Source organism: Corythoichthys intestinalis, chromosome 11 (assembly GCF_030265065.1).
Source record: "Corythoichthys intestinalis isolate RoL2023-P3 chromosome 11, ASM3026506v1, whole genome shotgun sequence".
NCBI lineage: Eukaryota > Metazoa > Chordata > Actinopteri > Syngnathiformes > Syngnathidae > Corythoichthys > Corythoichthys intestinalis.
Genome location: NC_080405.1, coordinates 6,300,991 through 6,328,098, shown reverse-complemented (window position 1 = coordinate 6,328,098; position 27,108 = coordinate 6,300,991). Strand labels below are relative to the sequence as shown.

At 38.4% G+C, this 27,108-nt stretch overlaps 1 protein-coding gene across 2 annotated transcripts in view; it reads right to left on the bottom strand.

Moving 5' to 3' along the window:
* ccdc142 (coiled-coil domain containing 142) overlaps positions 1-27,108 on the bottom strand; it is a 63,047-nt gene that overhangs the window by 10,600 nt on the left and 25,339 nt on the right. For both annotated transcript variants that reach the window (XM_057849993.1, XM_057849992.1), the window contains 7 exons: positions 25,985-26,071; positions 22,727-22,909; positions 21,046-21,212; positions 14,645-14,794; positions 12,950-13,064; positions 10,551-10,728; positions 7,468-7,578 (listed from right to left, as the gene is read on the bottom strand). In XM_057849993.1, coding sequence (XP_057705976.1) covers positions 7,468-7,578; positions 10,551-10,728; positions 12,950-13,064; positions 14,645-14,794; positions 21,046-21,212; positions 22,727-22,909; positions 25,985-26,071 — 991 coding nt within the window. The remainder of the gene's footprint in view (positions 1-7,467; positions 7,579-10,550; positions 10,729-12,949; positions 13,065-14,644; positions 14,795-21,045; positions 21,213-22,726; positions 22,910-25,984; positions 26,072-27,108) is intronic.

Below are 27,108 nucleotides of genomic sequence, written 5' to 3'. Positions count from 1 at the left end.
TGCAATGCTTGTGTACTTTTTTTTTTTGTAGTTTTATGACGGTCTAAAGAGGACAATGGTTTGAGGCTATTTTATTAATAAATCAGATGAAAAAGAAAGAAGTCTGATTATTAAGGCGTTGTTCACTAGCTGTCTAGCTTTGGAAAAAGTAGACGCTTCGGAGTGAGGACAGCATAGACAGATTTAAATGACAGTAGAGTGAAATGCCCACTACAGTCCTTATGTACCGTATGTTGAATGTATTTGATACACTGCCAATGGGAAAATCCATTGGCAGTGTATCAAATACTTGTTCTCCCCACTGTATATATCCATCTTGTGTCTTATCTTTCCATTCCAACAATTTATTTTACAGAATATATATAATTTACAGAAAAATATGGCATATTTTATAGATGGTTTGAATTGCGATTAATTGCGATTAATTACGATTAATTAATTTTTAAGCTGAAATTAACTCAATTAAAAATTTTAATTGTTTGACAGCCCTATAAAAAATATATATATTTTTTTTACAACGCTCTTAAATGGTTCAGATACATATTCCCACCCAAAAAAAATCGGCTAAATATACCTATAAACTAAATTACGAATGCATTAAAAAAGTGACTTATGTTGGTCTTAACAGGGGGCAGCTGGATTCATCCATGTGAAATGAGGCAGACTAGAGGGCAGTGTATCCACCCTAATCAATAAAACTAAATGCAAACACTTTCAAAATAAACCATTACAACGCCACTTTAATTAAACGAATAATCGAAGCAGCAAAATTTATTTCAAATCTTTTTTTCCTAATCGAATACTCGAATTAATCGATTAATCGTTGCAGCACTAGTGGTCACAAACTCTTTTGCTCAATCCATGACTGGTGAAACCATTGGGCACTGCACCTATAGCCCCGCCTCCCCACTAGAGGTGTGCCATCTTCGGCACCCAAGATTTGATTCGATTATAATTCATTCAGGGTGCTATGATTCGATTATCAAACGATGATCACGGTAGTGACGATGATCACTGTTATCTATATATTTGCATCATACATTACTAATTAACCCTTGAGAGTTGAAGGACGCGCCGGCGCGTCCTCAGCGCACGTCGTCTTTGAAGCGCCCTCACGTTTTAATTACGTCACCCACATGCCGTTGGTTGGTCTCGTTTTAAAGTGCGGAAGTTGCGGTTTACTCTCGTTATTATTTGAAGTCAATCGACCAACTAAAACGTGAGATATTGTCATTTAAGTTTTATAGTTTTATTGTCCTCTCAAAAAAACATTAAAACGCTGCATGGATCATTTCTTTATGTCTATATTTCCATCATTTCTTGTCCTTTTTCAAAACGGAAGCTCCATGAAAAAAACACAAATCAAACGAACCCTTTCGAAGTCACAGTGGAAGCACAAAATGCGTTTTTTAAATAAATATAACTGCCGTGCGAGGTTCCACCGAACGAGAGGGAGGAGTGTTCTGAAGCAGCGAGGGGGCGAGCGACGGCCGTGTGGCTCGAGCAGCGACTTTGTGTGACTTTGAGAATGAACGGAAAACTAAATTTAGCGCAGGCAATTGTGCTTTTTGATCAACTTGAGGAAGAGGATGGTCCAAATTCGTCATCATCGTCTTCTTCGGGAGAGTCCTCGAGTGAAGATAGTGACGGATTTGAATACGTGGGTGACGCCATCGACAAGCAGAGGTAAGCAAACTCACTTTTTTTTGATGCTGAAAAAGTTTCTTTTGAAAGTTTCTTTTGATATTGCAAGACAAAGTTAATTTTGATGCAATATAAGTGTGTGTTTGTGTATATAATAATAAAATGTGCATATCAGATCAAAGTCGTACGTGCACTGTGTGTATCCAAGGCAGGAATTTATAATTGTGATGATCTTCTTTCTATATGAAGATTAGGGATGTAGCACATATTCAGCTATGGTATTCTTTCTATTGTCATACATATAGATTTCCATTATTATTTATTGCTGTATATATTTTTATTTTATACTTTATTATTTTCATAAATACTGACTTTTTTTCATGTACATTTATAGTGACAATGAAAGTAAAGTGAAATGAAAATGGAAGGGTGGAAAGAGGACCGACACCCCATGGAAGTGTGGGCTGTGTGATGTCGCCCTGTGTCGAATTCCAGGACGAAACTGCTTTTCGGAGTGGCATGCCTGAAAAAAATTTAACTTGTTTATTGTAAATATTTTTGAAAATACTTTTTTTTCCCAATGTTGTATATATATTTTTCCCCACAATCAGCCTTCTCAATTTGTCTATATAAATGTGTGTTCAAGAAGCTTGATTGTGTGTACATATTTTTCATCAGGTGATGGGCCGCAATACCTAAACTCATAAAGAGATGGCCTCTAAACACTTTTTGTGTTAGATGGTATATATTTTTTCACTGTTCGGTCTGCTGTATATAACCTGTTTTGACTAGAGCATGTATAAAGGCAAAAAAACGCCTATGGCTATACCTGTTGTTTATGTTGAATTGTCAAATATAAGACTATTTATTCTACATTTTTTTGGTTGAATGTTCATCCTAACATGTTGAATAAATATTACAAAGTTTCAAAACGGTTCGTTACGCATGTTTGGTTGTCAATTGGACATCAATATTAAAAAATTTGACAAAACGATTTTGGAATTTTTGGTCTTTTTGGGCCCAAAATGATGATTTATAATTGGTCAGTGAATGAAACAACAGTTTGGACATGAAGTTCAAGGTGTCACAAAAAAAGGGACCAAACCAGGCCATCGTAAACAATTCTTTCTTTGAAATATAAAGGCAACTTCAAAGGCATGCAAAATCAGACAAAATAGGCCCAGACCTTAAAGGGTTAATAAAGTAGCCAAAGAAATTCATGTCCATTGTTTATTTAAAGTATCCTAATGATTCAACAGGAACGATGGAAACATGCCCATACAAGAAAAAGCTGCCCTTAAACTTTTTTTTTAACAAGAAAGTACAAAAACATTAACCATTTTAAAGGCAGTACTCATATTTCAACAAGCCCATACAATACACAGCTGACCTCGAGATACATGTTTTCACAAGAAGGTCCAAAAACATTAGCCGTTTCAAAGGCAGTACTTATTTCTCTCAACAATACAATAAAAATTACACTGGTGGAATGAATTCCACATTTTCTGGAAACAAAGAAAGTGTCTTTATAAATAAGACCATAACCAATATACTTTGTTGTCACAGATTTCTGCACTATTTCACATGTTTGCAGTGTTATCGCTGTACTTAATCCTGGTTTTAAACGTTCTGCATCTGGAGTAATTTATGTACACCACCAAACAACGCACAACTTGATATGGAAATATTTGTTAGTGAAGTCGCTAATTAGCATAGCGCTCGGCGCTAACTAGTAACATCTCAAAAACGACAACAACAAAGGCTAAACAGTACAAGAGGGTTCGTGTACTCACCTCTGATAGACGGAAATAGGACTTTGCATAACACTAGGGACTTTTTCCAAATAACACGACTTGAACCTACGGCTGGACAACTGAAAGACAAGGGGCAACGATATATCTCTCTTTCCCTCTCACTCTAAAAACTAACTTGCGCACAGAAGCGCGATCGCTGGGTCCCTGCCTGTCTCATACAGATTTATTTTCCAGTCTTTTGAAAAGGAGTAAATCTCTCGCTCAGTAACCGGCAGCATCCATCATAACGTTGTGCGTGCGTCCGGTAAAGGTGTCCTGGAGGCAGACGTGTCTTGAGTGTCGTTCCGCTATGAGCGGCTGTCATAAAGTTATTAGGGAAAATCATCGTTTTTGAACCTTTATGAATATAATTGAATCGTCGAATTGCAATGCATGTAATAATCGATTTTTTTGGAACTCCCTTCCTCCCCACCTACCGAACCTTCAAAAAGACAATTTTTCCGTAAGAGGCGTTTCATTCCTCAGGATGAAGAAAGGCGTGCTGCCTGAATGGGACCCAGGGCCCAGTTTTTTCCCTCTGGTTTCCTGACCGTTTTTATTGTTATTCTCGTTACTTTTTACTGTTCTCGATTCTGTATTGGCCTGAATATAAGACTGTGTTTTTTGCATTGAAATAAGACTGAAAAAGTGGGAGTCGTCTTATATTCGGGGTCTAGACAATATACCCATTCACGACGCTAGATGGCGCCAGATATCATTGAAGCAAATGCTGAACTTGAGGAGTAATGTTCTGTCACGACAGATCTCAGCTACTCTCAAGTTTAACCAGTTTGCATTATTTTATTGCAATGTTTTTCCTTATTCAGATTTGTTTCAAGACTACAGTTACAGTTAGACCTCACTTTGATGGTTAATGCAGTTATTACAATTTTGTTGTTTTATCACAATAGATTGGATTATTTACTTTATTTCAAAAACCAGAAGCCATTCATTTACGAATGTGATTGCACTTTAGTTTACATACTGTATTTAAATGTTCAGATATTAAGATTTGAATGAGGCCAAATATCATACTTTTTCTCTCAAATATATTGTTATAATCATTTGTTTCAGATGTACTGTAATTATTTTCTGTATAAAAATTAATTTGGTGTTCAAAAAGTCTTTTTTCAAACTTGAGTCTTGAAAAAGGGGGTCAGGGCCGTCTTATATTCGGGCCAATACGGTAAATGGTCTATTTTGTGGACAGTTGATGGTAGATAATCTGAAGAAAGTTAGTGGAGTCAGATAAGGTTACAAAAACATGAACATGCGGCACTTGACTATGAAGTCTCACGCCAATTTACTGTCATTCAGTATTGTTTTTGTCAATGATGACAATAACAAACTAAAACCTAATGCCACGAATGCCAAGATAAATTCGTCATAGTTTCCTTCTTAAGTTCACAATGTGTGATTTTCTTACTGTATGTGTAGTTAGCACGCATCGTAGCAGTGTTTTGTTTGCTTGTGTCGTTCATGTGACTGTTGGCATCTGTGTTTGTTTTTAAATTTGAGAGACCAAATGTCAATCATCCAATGGAGGGAGGCCAATGCGGCGTGTACAGATGGTGCCGAGTCAGGAAGATGCAAGGAGACAAGGAAAATTTTCATTTCCATAGCCCCGGCATTAGAGCATTTTGTTTTCAAAGCAAACGAAAACAATGAGTATACGTGCTCATCTAACCGCTTAAATTTTTGCTGATTGACGGTGATGAGGTTAACGCCGACGTCTATTTCTCAGTTCCAACTTGAAAGCTTGTAGTTGCACTATATTACCTGTGGGTGGCAATGTTTTGTAATACAGTTATTCTAACTTGTTTTCATCATATTTGCTGCTTGTTACACTCTCAATACTACAGTATGCATTAGGGCTGGGAACTTCTTGGTACCTCACGATACAATACAATTTGCGATAAAAAGCTCACGATATGGCGATACAACGATTATTATACATTGATAAGATAATTATTAAATGGCTATTAAATATTTGCTTTTACCAATGAAGATTCATAATAAAGTATTGTTGCTATAATAGGATGTTCCATGATTGATTGCAGTAAGAGACATTTTGGTGATTGATAACTATAGACATGTTTAGCTCTTGATAAAACTGCCTTGTCATTCTGACCGGTATAAACTGGCCCAGGTTCCACAGGCCAGCTTCAAGGACATGCCACAGACATTAAGGAACTAAACTGTCTGGGACATTCAAGATATTGTTGCATTTTATTACTTGCCAAATGATATTGCTTAATTAGATGTATTTGATGAGATAGTTATGAAGATGTTATTATATAATTGCTCTAATCAATAGCTGCTTGCAAAGAAGAAATGCTTATTGTTGCTTACAAAGAAGGAATGTTTCGTCTTGAAGAAGCCTCTTGCCTTTTCAAGGGCAGAGGCAAAAGATGCAGCTTTGCTGAAATGTGCTGACGCACATCTATATAATTCCACCTACATGCACACACATAGCCAAACAAATACAAGGGGTGTCGCCAACTTGCGTCCCCTTTCCTTTTTAGGGCAAGACAAGGGGCATCCCAAATAAAAAGTGAGGTGAAGGAGGGGCTAGTTAGAACGGTTGCGGAAGCTGTATAGGTTTTCCCTCCTTCTCCTTGCAAGCTTTTCAAATAAATTGAGTGCCTTCTCTCCTTATTTTGGGTAATATTATAAATGTCTACCTAAGGATTCGTATTTGAGCTTGACACATTGGTCAGGACATTATTTTACCAAACAACAAATGAACAGAAAAACAAGCCATTTTCATCCTTCTGCTCTAAGTTTATCACTAGTAGACATCCAATCCATTTGAACTGCGAGGGTGGCCTCCCACTTCAAACGTGCCCCTCCAACTTCTATGGCCATCATTGGCAACCAATGCCTGGCAAGGAGGTAATTTTGGGGCATTTTATGGGTCACTTCCTGTTGATTTTGGGGCATTTTGGGTTACAGAACAGGAAGTGAACCGGGAATCAAGAGGAAGTGACATGTAAATGCCCTAAAGTGAACAGAAAGTGACCTGTAAATGCCCCAAAAATCGAATTGACTGACTGTGAATGCGCTGGTTTCAAACGAACAAACGTTCATTCGCCCTTCTTAATGCACTGGGCGTCGAGCGCCAAAAATGGCAGCCATGGAATTAACTGAGACGCTATTATAGTGGAAGATTTTCGTAGCAACTTGTTGGTTCCCCCCACTTTTTTTCTTTTTTTTTTTCATTTATTTAAAACATTGACACCTTTTTAAAACATTATCTCGATTCTTGGCATGAGCATATCGATAACCTTTTGAGATACAAAGTATCACGATATAACACCATTTCGATATTTTGTCACACCCTAGTATGCATGCTTTTCTATCGGTAAAAAACAGAAAATTAGGTTCGAAGTGTCCAATGTCACTACACGTGTCTATATGACAATCACTTTGGACCAAAGCAATCGATTTTGATAGGCTCCAACTGGCCCAGAACAAAAATGGCACTGGTTTCTCACCTATTTCCTGTTCTACATTAAGCCAGCATTCAAATCGCACGTCACCCGTTGCGATTTTAAATATTTGTTTATCATTATGTATTTTTTTTAATAATTTTATTTAATAATTTCAATTTTAATTTTTTTATTTAATAATTTTATTAATAATTATATTTTTTAAATAATAGTTTGTGTGTTTTATTTAGTGAATAAACGTTTATTGAATTTGAATGAGTATTTGATTTATTTGTATATAGTCTTACTACCTTAGTGGAAAACATTTGTGTGGATCGCTCGCGGCATAAAAAAATAAAAAATAAAAATATTACACGCACATAGTTAATTATTTTGTGCGGGCAACATAAGCTTATATGGTGCTCACACAACATAATTAAATATAGGATACTTTTTTTTTTTTTAATTAAGGAAGTTGAAGCTGTAAAGGTAGATCGCCGGAATTTGTAAAGTAGCTCTTGGAGCAAAAAATATAGACATGAAATACTCATGGCAAACAAATTGGTTAAAAGCTAATATATACCAAGGCTTGAGGATACCTGAGACTGAGTAGTCGCTGAAGGAGTTCCTCTGGCAGTCCATATCTGTCAGAGCAGATCAATTCTCGAATAGAATCAAAGTCCTGTTTTAATTGGAGCGCTCCCTGCACACTGAGGAGGAAGCATAAATAATAAGTTTTACATCAGTCATATTCACATGACTTACAGTGGTATGAAAAAGTATCTGAACCTTTTGGAATTTCTCACATTTCTGCATAAAATCACCATCAAATGTGAGCTGATCTTTGTCAAAATCACACAGATGTAAAAACAGTGCTTTAACTAAAACCACCTAAACATTTATAAGTTTTCATATTTTAATGAGGACAGCATGCAAAAAATGACAGAAGGGGGAGGGAGGGAATAAGTGAACCCTATACCTAAGGAGACTAAAAGAGCAATTGAAATTGAAATTGTGTGCCCACTCACTGATGAGTGTATTAAATCTGCCCTGCCCACAAAAAAACACACACCTGGTAAGAAGTGTCTTGATGAGAAACATTGATGTGCATCATGGCTCTGCCAAAAGAGCTGTCTGAAGACCTGCGTTCAAGGATTGTTGATTTGTATAAAGCTGGGAAATGATATCTCTAAAAGTCTGGATGTTCATCAATCAACAGTCAGAGCAGTTGTCTACAAATGGAGAGAGTTTGGCACTGTTGCTTCTCTCCCAAGGAGTGGCTGTTCACCAAAGATGATGCCAAGAGTTAAGCGCAGAATGCTCAAAGGTAAAAAAAAAAAAAGAATCCTAGCGTGTCTGCTAAAGACTTACAGAAATCACTGGCACAGTCCAATATCTCAACTATATGCAAAACTATGGTCAAGAATGGTGTTCATAGGAGGAAGCCACTGCTGTCTACAAAAAACATTGTTGCTTGTTTAATGTTCGCAAAAAGGCACTTGGACACTCTACAGAGGTTTTGGCAAAATATTTTGTAGACTGATGAAACCAAAGTTGGTTGGTTTGGGAATAACACACAAACGTCATGTGTGGAAGAAAAATGGAACAGCTCACCAACATCAACACCTCATCCTCACCGTGAAGCATGGTGGAGGGAGCATCATGATTTGGAGCTGTTTTGCTCCCTCGGGGCCTGGACAACTTGCAATCATTCATGGAAGAAGGAACTCAAAAGTTTGTCAGGATGTTTTGCAGGAAAACCTGAGGCTGTCAGACAGTTGAAGCTAAAAAGATGATGGATGCTGCAACAAGATAATGATCCAAAACACAGAAGTTAACCAACTTCAGAATGGTTTCAGAAGAACAAAATACACGTTCTGGAGTGGCCAAGTTACAGTCCAGACTTGAACCCCATTGAGATGCTGTGGCATGACCTAAAGACAGCGATTCCTGCCAGCCATCCCAGGAATCTGACTGAACTACAGCAGTTTTGTAGAGAATAATGGGCCAAGTTTAGTCTTGATCGATGTGCCAGACTGATTGACAGTCTGAATGAAGCTATTGCTGCCAAAGATGAGGCCACAAAATATTAAATGTGATGGTTCACTTACTTATTTTTCCCCCTTCTGTCATTGTTTGCATACTATACCCATAAAAATATTAAAACCTATAAATGTTTGGGTGGTTTTAGTTAAAGCAGACGCTGTTTTTTCCAGGGTTGGGAATCTCTGACATGAAGCTGATTCGATATGTATCTAGATACACAGGTTACGATTCGATTCAAAAACGATAAATTTTTAAGGCAGACAGATTCAATACGATTCCATACAGTTTTAGAACGATACGGTTCGATACAGTGTGAAAACGATACGATAAACATTTGTTGTTTGTTCTTACAGTATTTTAAACGGATAAAAGAGACCAAATTTCTACAAGTAAAATTAAACAACATAAGTTCATACCAATGTGTTTTTTTTTTGAGACATGAAAAAAAAATAAGGCCAACTAGATGACCATCATTTTGTTGGCTGGGATTGATACTAAAACTCAAGTGACAGACAATAATAAAGAGCAGTAATTCAATCTCTGTATTTCCTGGTGTTTTGAACACAAGAGGTAGGTAAGTTAAGTGCAACCTTTCAATGTAAACATCTCACAAACTAAAATTATATGCAGGAGCTCTAGAGAAAAATAATCAAACCTGTTAGTATTATCACAATAAATAAAAAAATAAATAAAGCATAATGCAATTATTCTTTACCTCTGGTATAATTGTGGGAATAAAAACATGGCATTTTAGCCAGATAGGTTAAAATGATTATTGACCTTATACACAACAAAGTCATTCACTTATGCCTGTGCTTCCACATTTTTATTCCTCATCACTGTCCATATCTTTTTGGAAGGGCAGATTTTTCTTGAGGAAGATCAACTGATCCAAATGTTCATGTTTAAGTAGACTGCGTTTCGTGGAAACAATATCTCCAGCAGGTCGTGCCATTGTAGTGGGTTATTTTTCAGGCTTAAAAACGATCTCTGTCCCATACAAATCTGGGTGCCGTCTTCACTTCAAAGTCCGACATGCGTTGAAAATCAATCGCTGTCATTCGTAACTTCCGCCTAGCAAGCTGGCGTCAGCGCTCATGTTTTTTGTCCATTGTTTTAGCATGCGCGACTGTGGTTTCGTTTGCTCTGGCGTAGTTATGACACGCCCGTCACGATCGAAATGCATGATAGGAAGTTGAGGCAACCACGACTGCGAGTGCTGTCTCACTTGAAGTGCGGCGAAGGGGAAGGCACTGCGCAGCATTATTGAAGTACAAGCTACATATGTGTCATTTACACATCGCTTGGTTCATAAAACTAGCAAAGCAATGGTATGAACGCTGATATCCGGTTTTTGCGCTCGCGATAGCAGAGTCCTTGTTGTACTATTGATACATCTAAGGTTTACTGGCTATTTACTGTCAAATAGTTAGCTTGCTATCGATACAGCCGTATCGCTCGCCTGTAAAACCGGACATCCGATTGTATTGGTTGATCGTTCTCAAGCTTAGTTTTTTCATCTGTATGATTTTGACAAAAATCAGCTCACATTTGACGGTGATTTTATGCAGAAATGTGAGAAATTCCAAAAGGTTCAGATACTTTTTCATACCACTGTAATTGTCAGGGGCTATACCTAAATTTTATTCGTTCTTTCAGTATGTGTTCCATCCATGCCTCCATGAAAGCTGTCATGGTTAAGCTAAGCGCCTGGATGCGGACATCATCAGGCAGTAACTCCACGCCATCCAAAACCTGACCAATCACATTCTGTGCAGCCAATGACGCGTACTCATTGGGACTCATCGGACAGCCTGTTTAAACAAAGAAAAAAAACTGTCAAATAATTCAGATGCCACCCACACTGATGTGAAACGCTTTTAGAACAAGAGACATGGTCATGGTACAAAATATAATTAAAGATGCAGTCATTTGCATTGCTAGTCAGTCATCATTTAGAGCTAGTAATAACCATGCTAATCCTTTAATCAGTGCCCACTCTCAATGACATTTGTCGTGCCTCAAAAAACACCAGATGTTGTTAATGTGTGACTAACAATTAAGAAACTACATGCTAGTCCGTCAGTATAATTTATTTTGTGTATGCCGTGGGCTAAATAGGAGCAAAGGATACAGTACAGTATGAACAGTGAGCATAATCATTAAAGTGAGTCTCTCCAGTGGCATTTTTGTAACCCTTAATTTATGCTGAATGACAAAATACTGTACAGCACGCTAGATTAACTGTTTTTTAATATATCACGAAAAAAATAAAGCAAGTAAATTCAAGCTTCGCGCGAAACAAATTTGACAACCCTGAAAAGTTGCTACGTCACCAAGAGTGCACTGGCAAGCAGAGATACCGAGGATTTTTGGATTTACCGGGGACCCTAAAATTAGCACAACCGCGTAAACCAAACATTATGGTAAATGCAGCGAGCGGCAAGGCAGTTGACTTCTGTGTGCTTGCACTGTTCCCAACTCGTAAGAACACTCTCAACACTATAAATAAATATAACAACACCATTGTCATCATTTAAAAATGAAACAAAGTTGCCTGATCTTAAAACCGCCCCATATACATATGCGTTACATGCGCTGTCACGTCAGTACAATATTATGCGATTCCCCTCAGTAACGGGTCGTATTAGTAAATGGCAGGTTTCAGTTCTCGGTTTTGTGGCACTGTGAATCCACACATCTGAATAAGTACTGGCTATGGTTGGTGAATTTTTGTGATAAACCATTCTGACTACTCTCATATGCATTGGATTGGTTCCAACACCATCCATGAAGCGGGCCGGTCTTTCACTGACTCCCAGGCCACTGCGCCCCCTCAGTCGGCTGAATACAACACGATGGTGGACTAACACGGGATCTCAATCTGATGGCAAATCAGTGGATAATATTCACAATATCGCCATCGCGATGTGCGCATACGCGGTAGTCCCATCGCAAGGACGTGCGATTGTTTATTTCATTTTTTAATACACAAACTTTTGTTTTGCTTCATGCTCTCCACACAGTCTCTCCTTCCCTCCAGTAATCCCCCCCCCCCACAGCGGGAGTGTCAGATTTAATATTTAAGTTCAAATATGTTTACAACTTTGTTGTTGTTTAACTGAGGTTTTAATTTTATTGTTATATTTGTGAACAACTCGGGACTATTGTACCTGATCTTTTATTTATTAATATTTAATATTTTTGTTCAGATATGTTTACAACTTTGTTATTTTACAGAAGTTTGTATTTATTGTTATATTTTGTTAACAACTCAGGGGACTTATGCACTTGCTTTTTTATTTGTAGTTTAAAATATTTGCTGCTGTTAAAGTGTAAAATACAGTGTTCAATAAATCATCTATTTTGTGCAGAGCCTTGGCTTCCTGGATCCCCTCATATCAATCTTCATCATTCACTGATTAAACCGTATTCTATTAATACACTATGTCTTTCCAAACAGTTATTCAACTCATCTAGTGAAAATTTGAGTTTTAATATCGCAAAATATCGTAACCCCGCCCCCAAAAATCGCAGCAACAGTTTTTTTCCAATATTGTTCAGGCCAAGTGGATATTGCTTGGGATACATCTTTTCGTAGGAATTTTGTTTAAGGAGTGACAAAAGACGCATTGAGCGTGCTCTAAAGTGAGAGGAGCTTGCAGACTTTGTCAGTTTGACAGGCAACACGACAGCCAAGATGTATGAAGATGAGTTACTCGGCGTGTGGACTATCTATACAGGTATATGGTAGGTGACGACAAATTGCATGTTCGATGGTAGGGCAAGACAGTGTAAACACCTCATATGACATGACACTTTGATCTGGACGAGTCTTGTAGCTCAGTGAGGCAGGCGCACTTTTGATGTCAAATTATGTCACAAAAAAAAAAAAAAAAACGACAGAAAAACCAAAGATTGCTAGTACCGAAATTTCAGGTCATTCTCAAGTAGGTTTGGCTTTGAAAACTCTTGGGAGTGAAATTCTGTAAAATCATAAGCAAAGTATGGATTGGCAGTTATACAAAAGACTACCTGGCCTAGGATTGAGTCTCCAATGTCCAGCAGAAGGCATGGTCTGCTCAAAGAGATCAGCAGATATCCTTTTGCAGTCATCAGAAAAGGTTTTTAGGACCAGAGAAGAAAAAGCCTGATATAGAAAAATAATTAATTGGCAGACATCAGTATCTACAGTGGTATGAAAAAGTATCTGACCCTATTGGTATTTCTCAAACTTCTGAATAAAATCACCATCAAATGTGATCGGATCTTTGTCAAAATCACACCAATGTAAAAACAGTGTCTGCTTGAACTAAAACCACCCAAACATTTATAGGTTTTCATATTTCAAATATAGCATGCAAACAATGACAGAAGGGGAAAAAATAAGTGAACCCTCTGCCTAAGGAGACTTAAAAAGCAATTGGAACCAATTTTTACCAAATAATTTACATCAGGTGTGTGCCCAATCCCTGATGAGTGGTTTAAATCTGCCCTGCCCACTATAAAACACACACCTGGTAAGAATTGTCTTAATGAGAAGCATTGTCTGATGTGTATCATGGCTCGGTCAAAAGACCAGTCTGAAGATCTGCAATCAAAGATTGTAGATTTGTATAAAGCTGGGAAAGGATACAAAACCATCTCTGAAAATCTGGATGTTCATCAATTGACAGAGAAGTTGTCTACAAATGGAGTTTGGGACTGTTGCTTCTTTCCCAAGGAGTCCACCAAAGATAACGCCAAGAGTTCAGCGCAGAATACTCAGAGAGGTGAAAAAGAACCCTAGAGTGTCTGCTAAAGACTTACAGAAATCACTGAGTCCAATATCTCTGTGCACACATCAACTGTATGTAAAACTATGGCCAAGAATGGTGTTCATGGGAGGACTCCATGGAGGCCCAAGATAAGTCCTGATCGATGTGGGGGGGCACAAAATATTAAATGTGATGGTTCACTTACTTCTTTTTCCCCCTTCTGTCATTGTTTGCATCCTATCCTGGTTAAAATAAGAAAACCTGTAAATGTTTGGGTGGTTTTAGTTAAGGCACAGTTTTATCATCTGTGTGATTTTGACAAAGATCAGATCACATTTGATGGTGATTTTATGCAATAATGTGAGAAATTCCAAAAGATTGATACTTTTTTATACCACTGTACATGGTCACGTCAGAAATAATCTCCACGTTCTATAGTGCACTGTCGTTTTTGTCTGTAGGGCAATAAGTGATTTTTTTTCCTTTTATGAATGATTTGATGGGCAAACCCATGACTAATAGTCCGACAGTATAATTTGCAGAGCTTGCTCAGTCTTCTCGTCAGCGGTAGAGGTTGAATGAGGTCCTACCCATTCTGCATGTCTCAGGCTTGTTACGTCTCTTTTCAACTCTTCAAGCCATTCATGCGCCATTCTTCTCAGTGGCACACTATTTCAATATTGTGCCAAACAACATCAGCTGCTGAAGATACCTCTGACCATAAACCTAAGATAATTACACATTGCTCTACAATGGTACTTTTACCAAGTGAAAACAACATGCGTAAACATTTATCCAAAAAGTACTTGCGATCGTGATCACGACATATAAGTCAGCACGTGTGAGAAAAATTGCGCTAAAAACCAAAGCGACAGTGCATGAAAGATCCATGTGCGGATCATTTTTGATTCTGCAATGATTGAAATATTCAAACACGCTTATCATGGAAACATCAGAGGATCGGGCAAGTCACCTGCAGCTCAGCAGAAGCTGCATCAACCTTTTGAAGCTGCTGCTTCAGTAGAAGTTGATTATGGCTATGAAGAGTAGAAAGAAAATTACTGTCCGAGTTCACCAACGATTTAGTCTGCTGCACCATTTTGTCCAGTGACTTTCTCAGCACCTGCAGAGAATAAAGAATTACCATCTTATTTTAATAACCTCTTATTGACATTGAAGTTTTCTAAATGCTTTTTGATGAATGAAAGTAACCTTTCGGACTCCTTTCACAGGACTTCGCTTTCATGTACTGTTTATCATTCTACAGTAGGGGTACGTCGATCGCAACGCTAGTGTGGGTAGCTCGCGCCCTCAAAAAAAAAAAAATTTTTCCCCCTCATAACTAACTATGTAGTGGTGCCTGTACATACGAATTTAATTTGTTCCAGGACCTTGTTTGTAAGTCGAAATGGTCGTATGTCGAGCAGGATTTTCCTCTAAAAATACATTATGATTGCATTAATTCGTTTCACAGCCCGAAAACCTTCACTAAATTCTTGATAATTACCAGGGGTGTAACGGTACACAAAAATCTCGGTTCGGTACGTACCACGGTTTTGAGGTCGCGGTTCGGTTCATTTTCGGCACAGTAAAAAAACAAAATGCAAAATATAAATGTGCTAGTTGTTTATTACACACTTTTGTGCTTTCAAAAATAGGAACATTAGGCAAGGCAAGGCAAATTTATTTATATAGCACAATTCAACACAAGGCAATTCAAAGTGCTTTATATCACATGAAGATCATAAAAATCACATTTAAATCAATACAAAGTAAAAACCAAGACAATCAAAATCGGAAATAAAATTATACATAAAAATCGCATTTAATCCCAAATTGAATAAAAATAAATAAATAAAAATAACACAAAAACTACTACTAATAATAATAATTGAAATCAACTATGGGGATAAGCACAAGAGGAATAGAAAGCAAGTAGATTGAAATACATAGACAGTTATGGATATGCAGTGCTAAACAATAGCGTTTTTAGCCCTGATTTAAAAGAGCTAACAGTTTGAGCATACTTCAGAAGTTCATGTAACTTGTTCCAGAGGTGAGGAGCATAATAGCTAAATGCTGCCTCACCCTGCTTGGTTCTTGTTCTTGGAACATGCAGGAGACCGGTTCCAGACGACCTTAGGGGTCTAGATGTCTCATAGGAATCTAACAAATCAAGCATGTATTTTGGTCCAAGGCCATTAAGTGTTTTATAGACGAGCAGTAGTATTTTATAGTCTATCCTTTGACTCACTGGAAGCCAGTGTAGCGATTTCAAAACCGGTGTAATGTGGTCCAGCTTCCTTGTATTTGTGAGGACTCTGGCTGCAGCATTCTGTACTAGCTGCAGCTTCCTGACTGATTTTTTATCAAGACCCATAAATATACCGTTGCAATAGTTCAATCTGCTGAAAATGAATGCATGCATAAGTTTTTCCATGTCTTGTTGAGTCAGAAGCCCCTTAATTCTGGTTATATTTTTTAGGTGGTAGTAAGCAGATTTAGTGACGGACTTTAGATGGCTATCAAATTTTAGGTCTTAGTCAATAATTACGCCAAGGTTTCTGACTTGATTTGTAGCTGTAAGTGACATTGTGCTAAGTTGCCTGCTTATCTTTGACCTTTCCTTTTTTGGCCCAAAAATGATCACCTGTCTTCTCCACATTTAACTGGAGAAAATTCTGGCACATCCATTCATTGATTTGATGAATGCATTTACTCAGTGAGACTAAGGGACTATAATCATGTGGGGACACAGAAATGTACAGTTGTGTGTCATCTGCATAGGCGCGATAGGAGATGTCGTACTGTTCCATTATCTGAGCTAAGGGAATCATATAGATGTTAAATAAGAGTGGTCTAGGAATTTACCCTTGAGGGACTCCACACCTGAATTTGGTTCGGTCTGACTGATGGTTTCCGATTGACACAAAGAAATTAGCCTATACAAAGCTAGAATTGTGCTCAAAAAGTAGCGAGTATTTAAAGATAATCCAACAACAATTTGCCTTTCAGACCCCGCGTATTGGTCGGCTTTCTTTCTGAAAGAAAGAAGAAAAAAGAAGTCCTGTGCTAAAGAGAAAAGCAATCCCAATGACAAAGATTTTAACATGTATTTTACAAATGAAATGCCTCAATGAAACATTTTTTTTTCTTATAAACGGTTTTCAAAAGCTTTATGGTGGATTTTCTCAAGTTAAAGCGCCACACAAAAATTGTGTAAGCAGGATGTGTGTATTATTCTTATTATTTAATTACAGGTGTTTTAGCTCATTTCAATTTATTTTATTTGAATGGGCTATTATTTATTTCATTATGTGTTTATATTTTACAAATGTGATGTGGTATTCATTTATATTGTATATTTTATGTTGTATAACTTCAGTTCCTATGTGAATATTAGTTCCTACTTGTTTTGTAGTGGTAGGAGGGCTTTGTATTGAACACGGGGCCGTGTTGGTTATTATTATAGCAGAGAAGACAGCCGTAAATCAACAAAGACAAGTCAACTGTGCCCCGATCTACCACTCAAGAGATCTGACGGACTCAAAAAGTAGGTTACGATTGCATATTAGTTTGAAAATCGACCGGATCCACTATATTATTACATGAGTGACTTCCGGCCCGATCCTAGCTAGTAGTATTGACGCAGGAGGGCCGCGTCTGGCGTCAAATAATAAACTCTGCCGTTCTTTTCATGTGCGTCGCATTGAGCCACTTCTGGGACGCAGCCGCACTGCGACTGGTGTGCATTGGCTGATTCTAACGCCCGCGTTTCACTGCGTTCTCGTGGCGGCCACGTTGTCGCACCGTTGACGTTTCTGGACTGTCCTACCGTGTTGGTCCTCATTATAGTAGAGAAGACTGAGTAAATATAATCTCCACAAATAAACTGTAACCCGACTGACTCACAGCCTCGAAAAGTAAGGGTTATATTACGTCAGAAACTCGTTCGGTACGCATCCGTTCCGAACCGACTACCACGTACCGAAACGGTTCAATACATGTACCGTTACACCCGTAATAATTACTGATGTTACAATAGCAAATATCAATTTCCAAGAGCAAAACGAATAAATTATTAACAAAAACTGGAATACAGGGTCCCCCCAGGATTGATAAATCTAAATTCAAGACTTATAAGACCTTTTTTAATGCCATTTCAACTGAAAATTAATACTTTTCTCACACCCATTATTTAGATAATATTGAATTATATTTAAAAAATAAAGCACTGAACATCAAATTTAACCTCAGTTACTAAGTGTGTTTGACAAAAGAATGCACATTTATTGAAGATAAAATTAAAACACAATATAAGGTCTTTCAGAATTTTTTTTCCCAGGATAAAATGGATTTTACACTATTATTGTAAAGCAACTTCAGAAATTACATTTGCAATACAACAGGTTTCCCTTTTAAGAGGACCTAGTCAAGGTGGTAGGTAGGTGATTGTCAAGTTGGCCACCTTAACTGTAAAGTGCTTGCAATTGGCAGTGAAAGTCTAAAAAACACAGCCACTAAATGGCAGTAGTTTACCATTAATTACCACAAAATAAAAAAGCTACACATGACTATTTCCCTTGGTAATTGTTTTTTTTCTAATCACAGTACAAGAAGTATAAAAAACACATGTTAATCCTTTGTTAGCTATTGAAGACATTTCTTTTAATCCGATCGAGAAAATCCATACTCTGATTTAATCAAGAAAAACATTTAAATATACCAGGAGGTGTTTTACTATCACCTACATTATAATTTGCCTATCACCGCGCCATGTTATTCAGATCAACGTTAGAACGTTACCCCGCACTCGTTCCAATAATAGACAGTGTCAACCGTGTTGTGTATCTGAGAGTGATGGTGAATCTACGACTCCGGTTTATCCATGCTAAGGCTAGTGCACCTGCCAATACCCCATTGAACATGGCTAACTCTTGAGTTAAAACTGCGAAATTGACATTCATTCGAAAGGCAAACCGTGCAGAAATACATTACTGCATCTAACACATTTTAACTGGAGAAATTGGCAACTTACTTTGAAATGTTAAGCAGGTCCACTGCCTTCGCATGACCCATAAACTGCGACCCAAAGTATCTGGATGCGACTTGGTCGCCGATCCAATACCTCACATGCTGGTCCAACTGTTTGGACTTGGTTGTCTTGTTGAGGCTTTCGTCGAACATAACAACTAAGGCATCTGAGCAGTTCCTTGTATTAGCACACAGTACTGTGCGATTGCCTGCTGTTGATTCTAATGATGCCAACGGCACGCACGCACGAGGTGCAGCACATCGTAAAAATTCTACGCGTCATCTTGGATTTAAAAAAAAAACAAACTTCGTCACGGATATAATTTAGGTTGCACAGAGATGTTCTTGAAAATTAAAACCACTGTGAAAAAAATTCCAGACTTACTAATTTAATGCTTTTAATATCTTTAATAATGGAAAACTAAATTCAATTCTTTTTTAATACTTTTAATAACCTGCGGGTACCCTGGAATATTAGTAATAATAACACCTGTAATAATGTAACAAACCGGGTTCTAATGTGATTTTTGCTGTACCTGAATGCACCACGTGGCTAACTTGACGGAGAGAGCCTTTTTACTTTCGTTGTGTTTATTTTGCTGCGGGGGACACTAGGTGTGTTGTGTTGTACAAGTTGATGGAATAAATTATTAGAAACCTGACGAAGCTGGCGATTTCTTTGGCGATGTTACCACAAAAATAATTGACACCTTAACATATAAAGACTGGCGAACGGAGGAGGACCGCCGAAACCATCTACGGCTTTGTTGTTATATAGCTGTCTTCATATCAATGGTAAGCATCACTTTTTTCCTTTTTTATTCTCCACCTGCACTGACATGGTTGAAACCCATGTTGATTTCTCACAAAAAAATATGCCGTGCGTTTGTCTTGCGGGCAAACCAAGTGACAGCGGCGCTGTCATAGATCATCGTATTTAGAGCATGTCGTAGGAAGTAGAAACAAATGGAAGTCAAATTTTACGTCGGCTGTTGAAATGATCGTGTGTCGAAGCGATCGTATGTCGAGGTAGCACTGTACAGGGTGACCCAAAAAAAAGTTTACACTGCCATAATACAATTTAAATGCCATGTTCATTCAGCTTAGAATTAGAATTTAATCACAAATTATACATTATTGTAAAGAACATGTACAGTACACTCTATTTTTCAATGTGTCCTCCCTTAAGTGTCACAACAGCCTCCAGGCGCCTGCCGAACGCTTGACAGGTCTTCAATATGTAGGATGCTGTCATCTTTTCCCAAGATCTAACAATGGACCTCTCCAAGGCTGCCACAGAAGTTTGTGGCTTCTTACAGGCACTGTCGTCCAAAGTTGCCCATATGCTATAATCCAGGGGATTGAGATCTGGACTCTGGGGTGGCCACATATCACCTTGTCAATCAACTTTTTGGTCCGCACAGATCGGTACTTCCAGACCCAGGTTTTTATGAGGCTGTTCCAGTATCTTTCAGCTTCTTTTTAAATTTGTAGACTGCACATCTGGATATTGTCAGATTTGCTGCAATCTCAGTAGGTGTCAGACCGGCACGCAGCAATTCGGGTACAGCTAAAGTTTTCTTCATTTTCAGCAGAAGCACAGGAATTGTAGAGACGAGAGATTACCAGCTGCATTGAGTGACCTTAATGAATCACTTAAGCATGACAACCTATTTAGATATGTTTCAATGGCTTTTTAACAAGCAGTCAACTGAGTGTAAACTTTTTTTTGGGTCACCCTGTATAGGAAAGTCAATTACATGTAATGACATTTTCGGCCACCAGAGGGGGCTATGCCCGCTCCGCCCCGGCCCCTCCTTAATCTCCGCGTATGAGCATAGTGTCCTGCTAAGCGCCTTGAACTTATTTTGATTATACGTATTTTTCACGTAACATTTTGTGAACGGACACCTTAGTATCCCAACCCTTCGCAACATTTTTATACTTTCAATATCACTCTCCTCTGCAGATTGTAGAGGCTTTTGCCTCAATCTGGCAGACATTGCACTGGTATTGCTCCAAAAGAAATTACTTGAAACACATCTGCCTATACCCGTTGGGAGTCACGAAGCTTGTCGGCTTAGCAACCGTAACTAAGGACGGAGGGGCTTTTGAGAAAGGTTAATTGATATCATTATTAGCGTTCAATGTCTACTGTTTTATTGGGTTGTTAAACAAGTTGGTGCTCCGAGGAGGTTTGTCAATCGTAGCATATGTAATCAAATTGATTACCGGTATTTAAATTCTGCACCTGTTCTCAAGCGTACCAATTCATCCATTCAAAATTAATACAAACTCAATTTTTGCTAAAATTGTGTAGGTTTGCACTGGACAGCTTACTTTGAGATCTCCTTGGGTGATGAGTAAGAACTTGTTGAGGCTCCACGAGGAGAGGAACTGGTAGGCCTTTGACATCACCCAGACTGTGTATAGTTGCATTGTAGCCAACGTCAAGCTAACGGTCAATCTGTGAAAAGCGAGACGTGATGCGGAGAGGCTCGAAGAACCTGAAAGAGAAAATGGTATTAAATGTGCTGTACGCCACAAACTGTATGTAAAAGGTTTTCAAAGAGTTTAAGATGACACTCACCACGCTAAATGCTAATGCATAGACTTCATAATGGTATTGACGGGTCAGATCGGTCATGCACTGCGCTTCGCATTCAAGTAGGGGGCCGCCCACATCAAGAGGAGCTATTCACAAACACACGCACGCAGTGATCTAACGCCGGATTTCTGTTAAAAAAGTATGGAAGCTGTACCGCATACAATCAGGAAGGATTGTCTAAGGAGTGATTTGTTGGAGGATTCGAGGTAATTTTTATACTTTTCTTACCATGTATGTATTTTGAAACGTTGTGAAAACAAAAATCAATGGGAGAAATTAGCCGCTACTGCACTGGCATCATAGTTCGCAATTTTTACGTAAATTAAATGCTAACATCTCGTTTTTGTTTTTGTTTTTTTTTTGCCTATCAACAAGAATCGAGACTGTTTTACATCCATATCTATAAAGACTTTGGGGATTTAAGCATTTATTCACAAGAATTTTCACCGGAAAAGCTCTGTTTACATAAGGCAGCCGCTAGCTAAAGTTACTAACAGACTAGCATTGTACTTCGACTTGTTTAAGTAAAATAAATACTAATTGCACGTTTTTTGCTTTTAACCAAGAATCGAGACTGTTTTACATCCATATCTATAAATTATTAGGGGATTTAAGCATTTACTCACAAGAATTTTCAACAAAAAAGCTCTTTGTCTGTGATTCCACTCTGTCAGCTTTGACGTGCTCGCGAATGCAGGCCCCCAATTTATCGGCCCCGTGTCCCATCAATACATTATGAAGTCTATGGCTAATGCTACAAGTTACATTTAGTGTGTGATGATTAGTTTTGTTCATAACGGCGTAAGAGTATAACAGCATTTCTAACGGAGTTATTTTTTTTTAATAGTGAGTAATGTAATTAATGTCTCTTTCGAACGTTGCAACGCCGTTACTGTTACTGAGGATGTGAAGGGGCGCATTACTACAGTTTGGTTGAATGAAGCGCAAGATGTCTGATTTTGCCACACATCTGCCTGCCCTGGAGAGTGCAGAGCAGGAGGGGGGAGGAGTGGAGGGGGTGGTGATGATTCCTAAACATGACATGAAAAGCACAACTGAAGAGCATGCATGCTCTCTAATAGCTACCTTGTAACACACTCAGGCAACAATAAGTTCACAATTCATTCATCTACGTAGTTAATGGGGGGCGCATGACCAAACACTGCTATGATGCGTGCTCAATACACATACAGTAACAAAATGACGGAAACTATGGCAAATTTTCATCTCGTTTTCGTCTCGTCATCCATCTCGTAATGTTTTAGTCTCCCAGGACAAGTTTTCAGCTCATCACTGTCACGTCATTATCATGAAAAAATTGTTCGTTGACAAAATATTTTGTTATCGTCAACGAAAACAACACTGCAAACCAATAAAATGTAGTGACAGGCTGAAACTTAGCATTAAGTTTACCTGGTGCATTGCAGTAAGACAAAGCGGAAAGTAGAGGTGGAGCAAGCTGTAGCAAGTACTCGGAGGTCACAGACATCTTCACACTGTCATCTTGATTTAATGATGGCTCTAAAGACCTGTTGTGTTGGTTTCCAGCTGTTAGACACTTGTCTTTCAAAGCTATACCCAAACCTCTGCATACCACTGAGAAAAGAAAGAATAGAAGGACAGATTGAGAAACTGGTGCAATAAATATGAAAAATATTCTTGAAGCATACAACCAGAGGTGGGTAGTAACACGTTACATGTACTCCGTTACATTTATTTGAGTAACTTTTAGAGAAAAATGTACTTCTAAGAGTAGTTTTACTAAGTCATACTTTTTACTTTTACTTGAGTAGATTTGTGAAGAAAAAAATGCTACTCTTACTCCGCTACTCTGGCCTACACAAGAGCTGTTACATTTTTCCTCTTTATTCTACGTATTTACATATTAGATTTATCTTTTTTTGCTAGCGATGCTATTGCAAGGAGTAGCGCTTCTAACTAATGAGACTCCATCACACCAATCAGAAGCAAGCTTGCCGTTCTATGATTACGCAAGCCTGTTTAATCACTTGTTTTTAAAATGCCGTAACAAATGAAGTATTTCACATAGAGCGATGCCCTCAACATGACTCGAAAGCACGGATTTAAAACTCTCTCCCAGTTTTTATCTGGCACCGATTGACCACAGAAAACCAGAGATAAGATCCTTTTAATTTCATCATAGTAATTTTGAAGGAAATATTCACTATTCAAACTAGAAACTATGTTGTCCACTAGAGGGCAGGGCACTCATGTTCTTTGGACTAATAATGCTACATTACTGTTTTTTTTGGGAGGGGGTGGTCTCTTTAATTGAATGATATATAGTTTTTATTTCTTTGACTTAATGTTGTTATGTAATGGGTTATTGTGTAGTATAATTATAACAGCATTTCATATAGATACGTTTATGCTGAAAGAAAAAAAAAATACCAGTTTAAAAAAAAAAAAAAAAAAGCAGTAACTCAAAATGTTACTCATTAAAGGGAGTATTCTTTTCACTGGATACTTTTTTACTTGTACTTGAGTATACTTCTGGATGACTACTTTTACTCTTACTTGAGTAATATTTTGAAGTATTATTATGAGTAAAATTTTTAGCTACTCTACCCATTTCTGCAACAACCCACCTGTACTTTTTGTCTCAATTACTCATCAAATAACTGGATTTATTATTGCAAAACAGTAGTGTCTAACATTTGGGTTTTTAGATTATTTGACCCAATGGACTGAGTTATTCTGAAAAAAAAAAAGTGTTATTCAGTCATTTATATCCATGTTTAAGGATACATCTGAGGATCTTTAGCAAGTGTGATTTACCACCAGCCTTAGTAATATAAAAAGTAACGGTAAAATGCAGACTCATACCATTTGGCTGGTTGCCATACTGTTCATAAACACTGCTCTAAAATGGTATAGCAAAAGGACAGTACAGTATGCTTTCCTAAATTTGAATTACGGAAGTTTTGCGCATCGGTCTTGCTATAATAACACACTGACCATTAGGGGTAGGAACCTCTGGGTACCTCACTATACAATACGGTTTGCGATACAAGTCTCACGATAACTTTCTCACGACATAGTGAAACAAAAATTACCAATACACAGCTGAGGAAATCAATCTTGATATTGTTTTAGGTTAAAATCCGCAAAAAAAAAACAAAAAAAAAAGTGAAAACAGGAAATAATGCTGAAAAAAAAAAAAACTGCGCAAAATAGCAAAAATGGAGAAAAACCGTGAAAAATGAATACAAAAAACTGAAAACCACGAAAAACAGTGAAAGTTTTTGTCAAGTTCTGCTTATTGGAAATATCAGTAACGCTTAAGTACCGGTATTCTTTGCCATTGACGGCACGAGAGGTCCAGTCCATTTTGAGTGGTCCCTGCCTGCCGGGTTCCAGCGGGGTCTTAAGAAGTCAAAAGCATTGAATTTATGAATTTGGAAATAATACCTTAAAAAATCTTGAAAATGTATGGAATTTTCATATCTGATGATCATTTATGATGTATGAAACTTCTCAGTGTTTCATTTCTTATCAAAAGTGTCATTTGTCATTTTGATTAAATAACGTAGACGGGACGGAGGATCCAATCATTGAGAATGCAATGCAGCCCCGGGTCTAAATCCCATCCTGCGGGATTCCCACGTGAATCCCGAGTCACGACGAAAGTCCCGACAAAATGTCATGCTGTACACTACACAGATTTTTTTTACACCTAGCCATACATTTCATATTAGAGAGATGGGGAAATGTAAATTCAACGAAGCGTGGTTGAGTAAACAATCCTTTCGCCTTTGGCTCAAACCACTGGATAGCAGTGTGTTCGAGGCTTTTTGCATCGTATGCATAAAAAAGATTCAGCTGGGTACAATGGGCATGAAGGCGAAAGAAGCCCATGCTAAATCGTCCAAGCACATAAACTCCTTAAGAGGAAAGAAACAAACTCCCTCCATTGCTGGCATTTTTCAATCTGCCTGTATAAGACACCCAACTGCTCACGAGCCTGAACAGACGGAAGCTAAAGCCAGCCAGCAAGCTGCTAATGTAAGTGATGCAACAGCAGCTAACACTAGCTAGCTGTCTGCTAGTCCTGCAGCCCGCCTGCATCCTAGCCCAGCTACGATTGCTAGTGGATGTGCGAGAGTGGATCTACGTGCATTGTGTCCACAGCAACCATGAAAGCAGAGGTGTTGTGGTTGCATGAGAGTTTAAGATGACGCTCGCCATGCTAAATGCTAATGCTAATGAGAACGCCTCTACTTGGCTGTGGTCTGTGTCTGCGCTTTGGTGGTGTCACGTGAGTAGCCTATTCAATACGCTGCATTCTTATATCATGCACGCATTCCACATATCGACTTTCGAGAAATAAATTAACACAACTTCACGGATTTTGTTTTTCTTTGTCAACAAAATAACACCATTTACCATTGAGGAAACCTGTAGGAACCCTGTGCCTGTCAAAATGGATTGGACGTTTCGTGCCGTCAGTGGCAGCCAATAAGATAACATGGACACTTTTTTGGTGAAAATCGTGATCTTGTGGAATTATTTGTTAGGGTTCCTTTATTAAACAGTGACATATTTTTAAAATGTTACATTGATTCTTGGCGAGAGAACATCGATAACCTATTGGGATTCAAATTATCACGATATATCACCATATCGATACATTGTCACACCCCTACTAACCATAGTCCCAATGAGCATGCGCTGCACTGACCAACATATTTAGATTGAACTCCTCCAGCATGGCTTTGCACTGCTTTGGAAGGATATCTGCAAGAAAAACAATGTCAAATACTAAAATAAAATTGGCTTCTGAATGTAAAACTATTCTTGGTTCGCGTAAACAAAATATTTAAAGAGTACCAGCAGTGGTCAGCTGAAAAAAAAAATTACATGGTTCCTGGAGCAATATTGCACCATTTAATACATAAAGTATATGGTGGTAAAATATGCCCTGGTCAATATTTTTGTGCACCCATTAGTTGTTATTGAGTGATGAGCTAGATTGTTGTTATAGTTAGCGCTGCACCGGTATCATTTTTTGGCTCCCTATAACCACAACTCAGCTGTATCAGTCGGCCGATGCCGATACTGTAACAATACGTTTTTGACATGGTCACAATTTCAGAGCGCCTTTAAAGAACGGAACAATTTTCTGGATGTCTGTTAGTGGTCCTCAAGGGTGCATGGGAGTTCGCCCAACCGGTCTACATGTGTTATGTGGATTTGGAGAAGGAGTTCGACATTGTCCCCCGGGGAGTCCTGTGAGGGGTGCTTCGGGACTACAGAGTACAGAGCCCCCTCTTAAGGGCTATTCGGTACCTGTACGACCGGTGTCAGAGTTTGGTGAGCATTGCCGGCAGTAAGTCAGATTAGTTCCCAGTGAGGGTTGGACTACGCCAAGGTTGCCCTTTGTCACCAGTTCCGTTAATAACTTTTATGGACAGAATTTCTAGGAGCAGCCGAGGCATTGAGGGGGCCCGGTTTGGTGGCCTCAGCATTGCATATCTGCTTGATCAAGCTGGCTTAATCAAGCCGTAATCTCCAACTCTCACTGGAACAGTTCGCAGCTGAGTGTGAAGCGGTTGGGATGAAGATCAGCACCTACAAGTCCGATACTGTGGTCCTTAGTCGGAAAAGGGTGGTGTGTCCTCTCCGGGTCGGGGATAAGATCCTGCCTCAAGTGGAGGAGAGTTCAAGTATCTTGGGGTCTTGTTCACGAGAGAGGGTAGGAGGGAGCGGAGATCAACAGATGAAACGGTGCAGCGTCTGCAGTGATGCAAACTCTGTCTAGGTCTTTTGTGGTG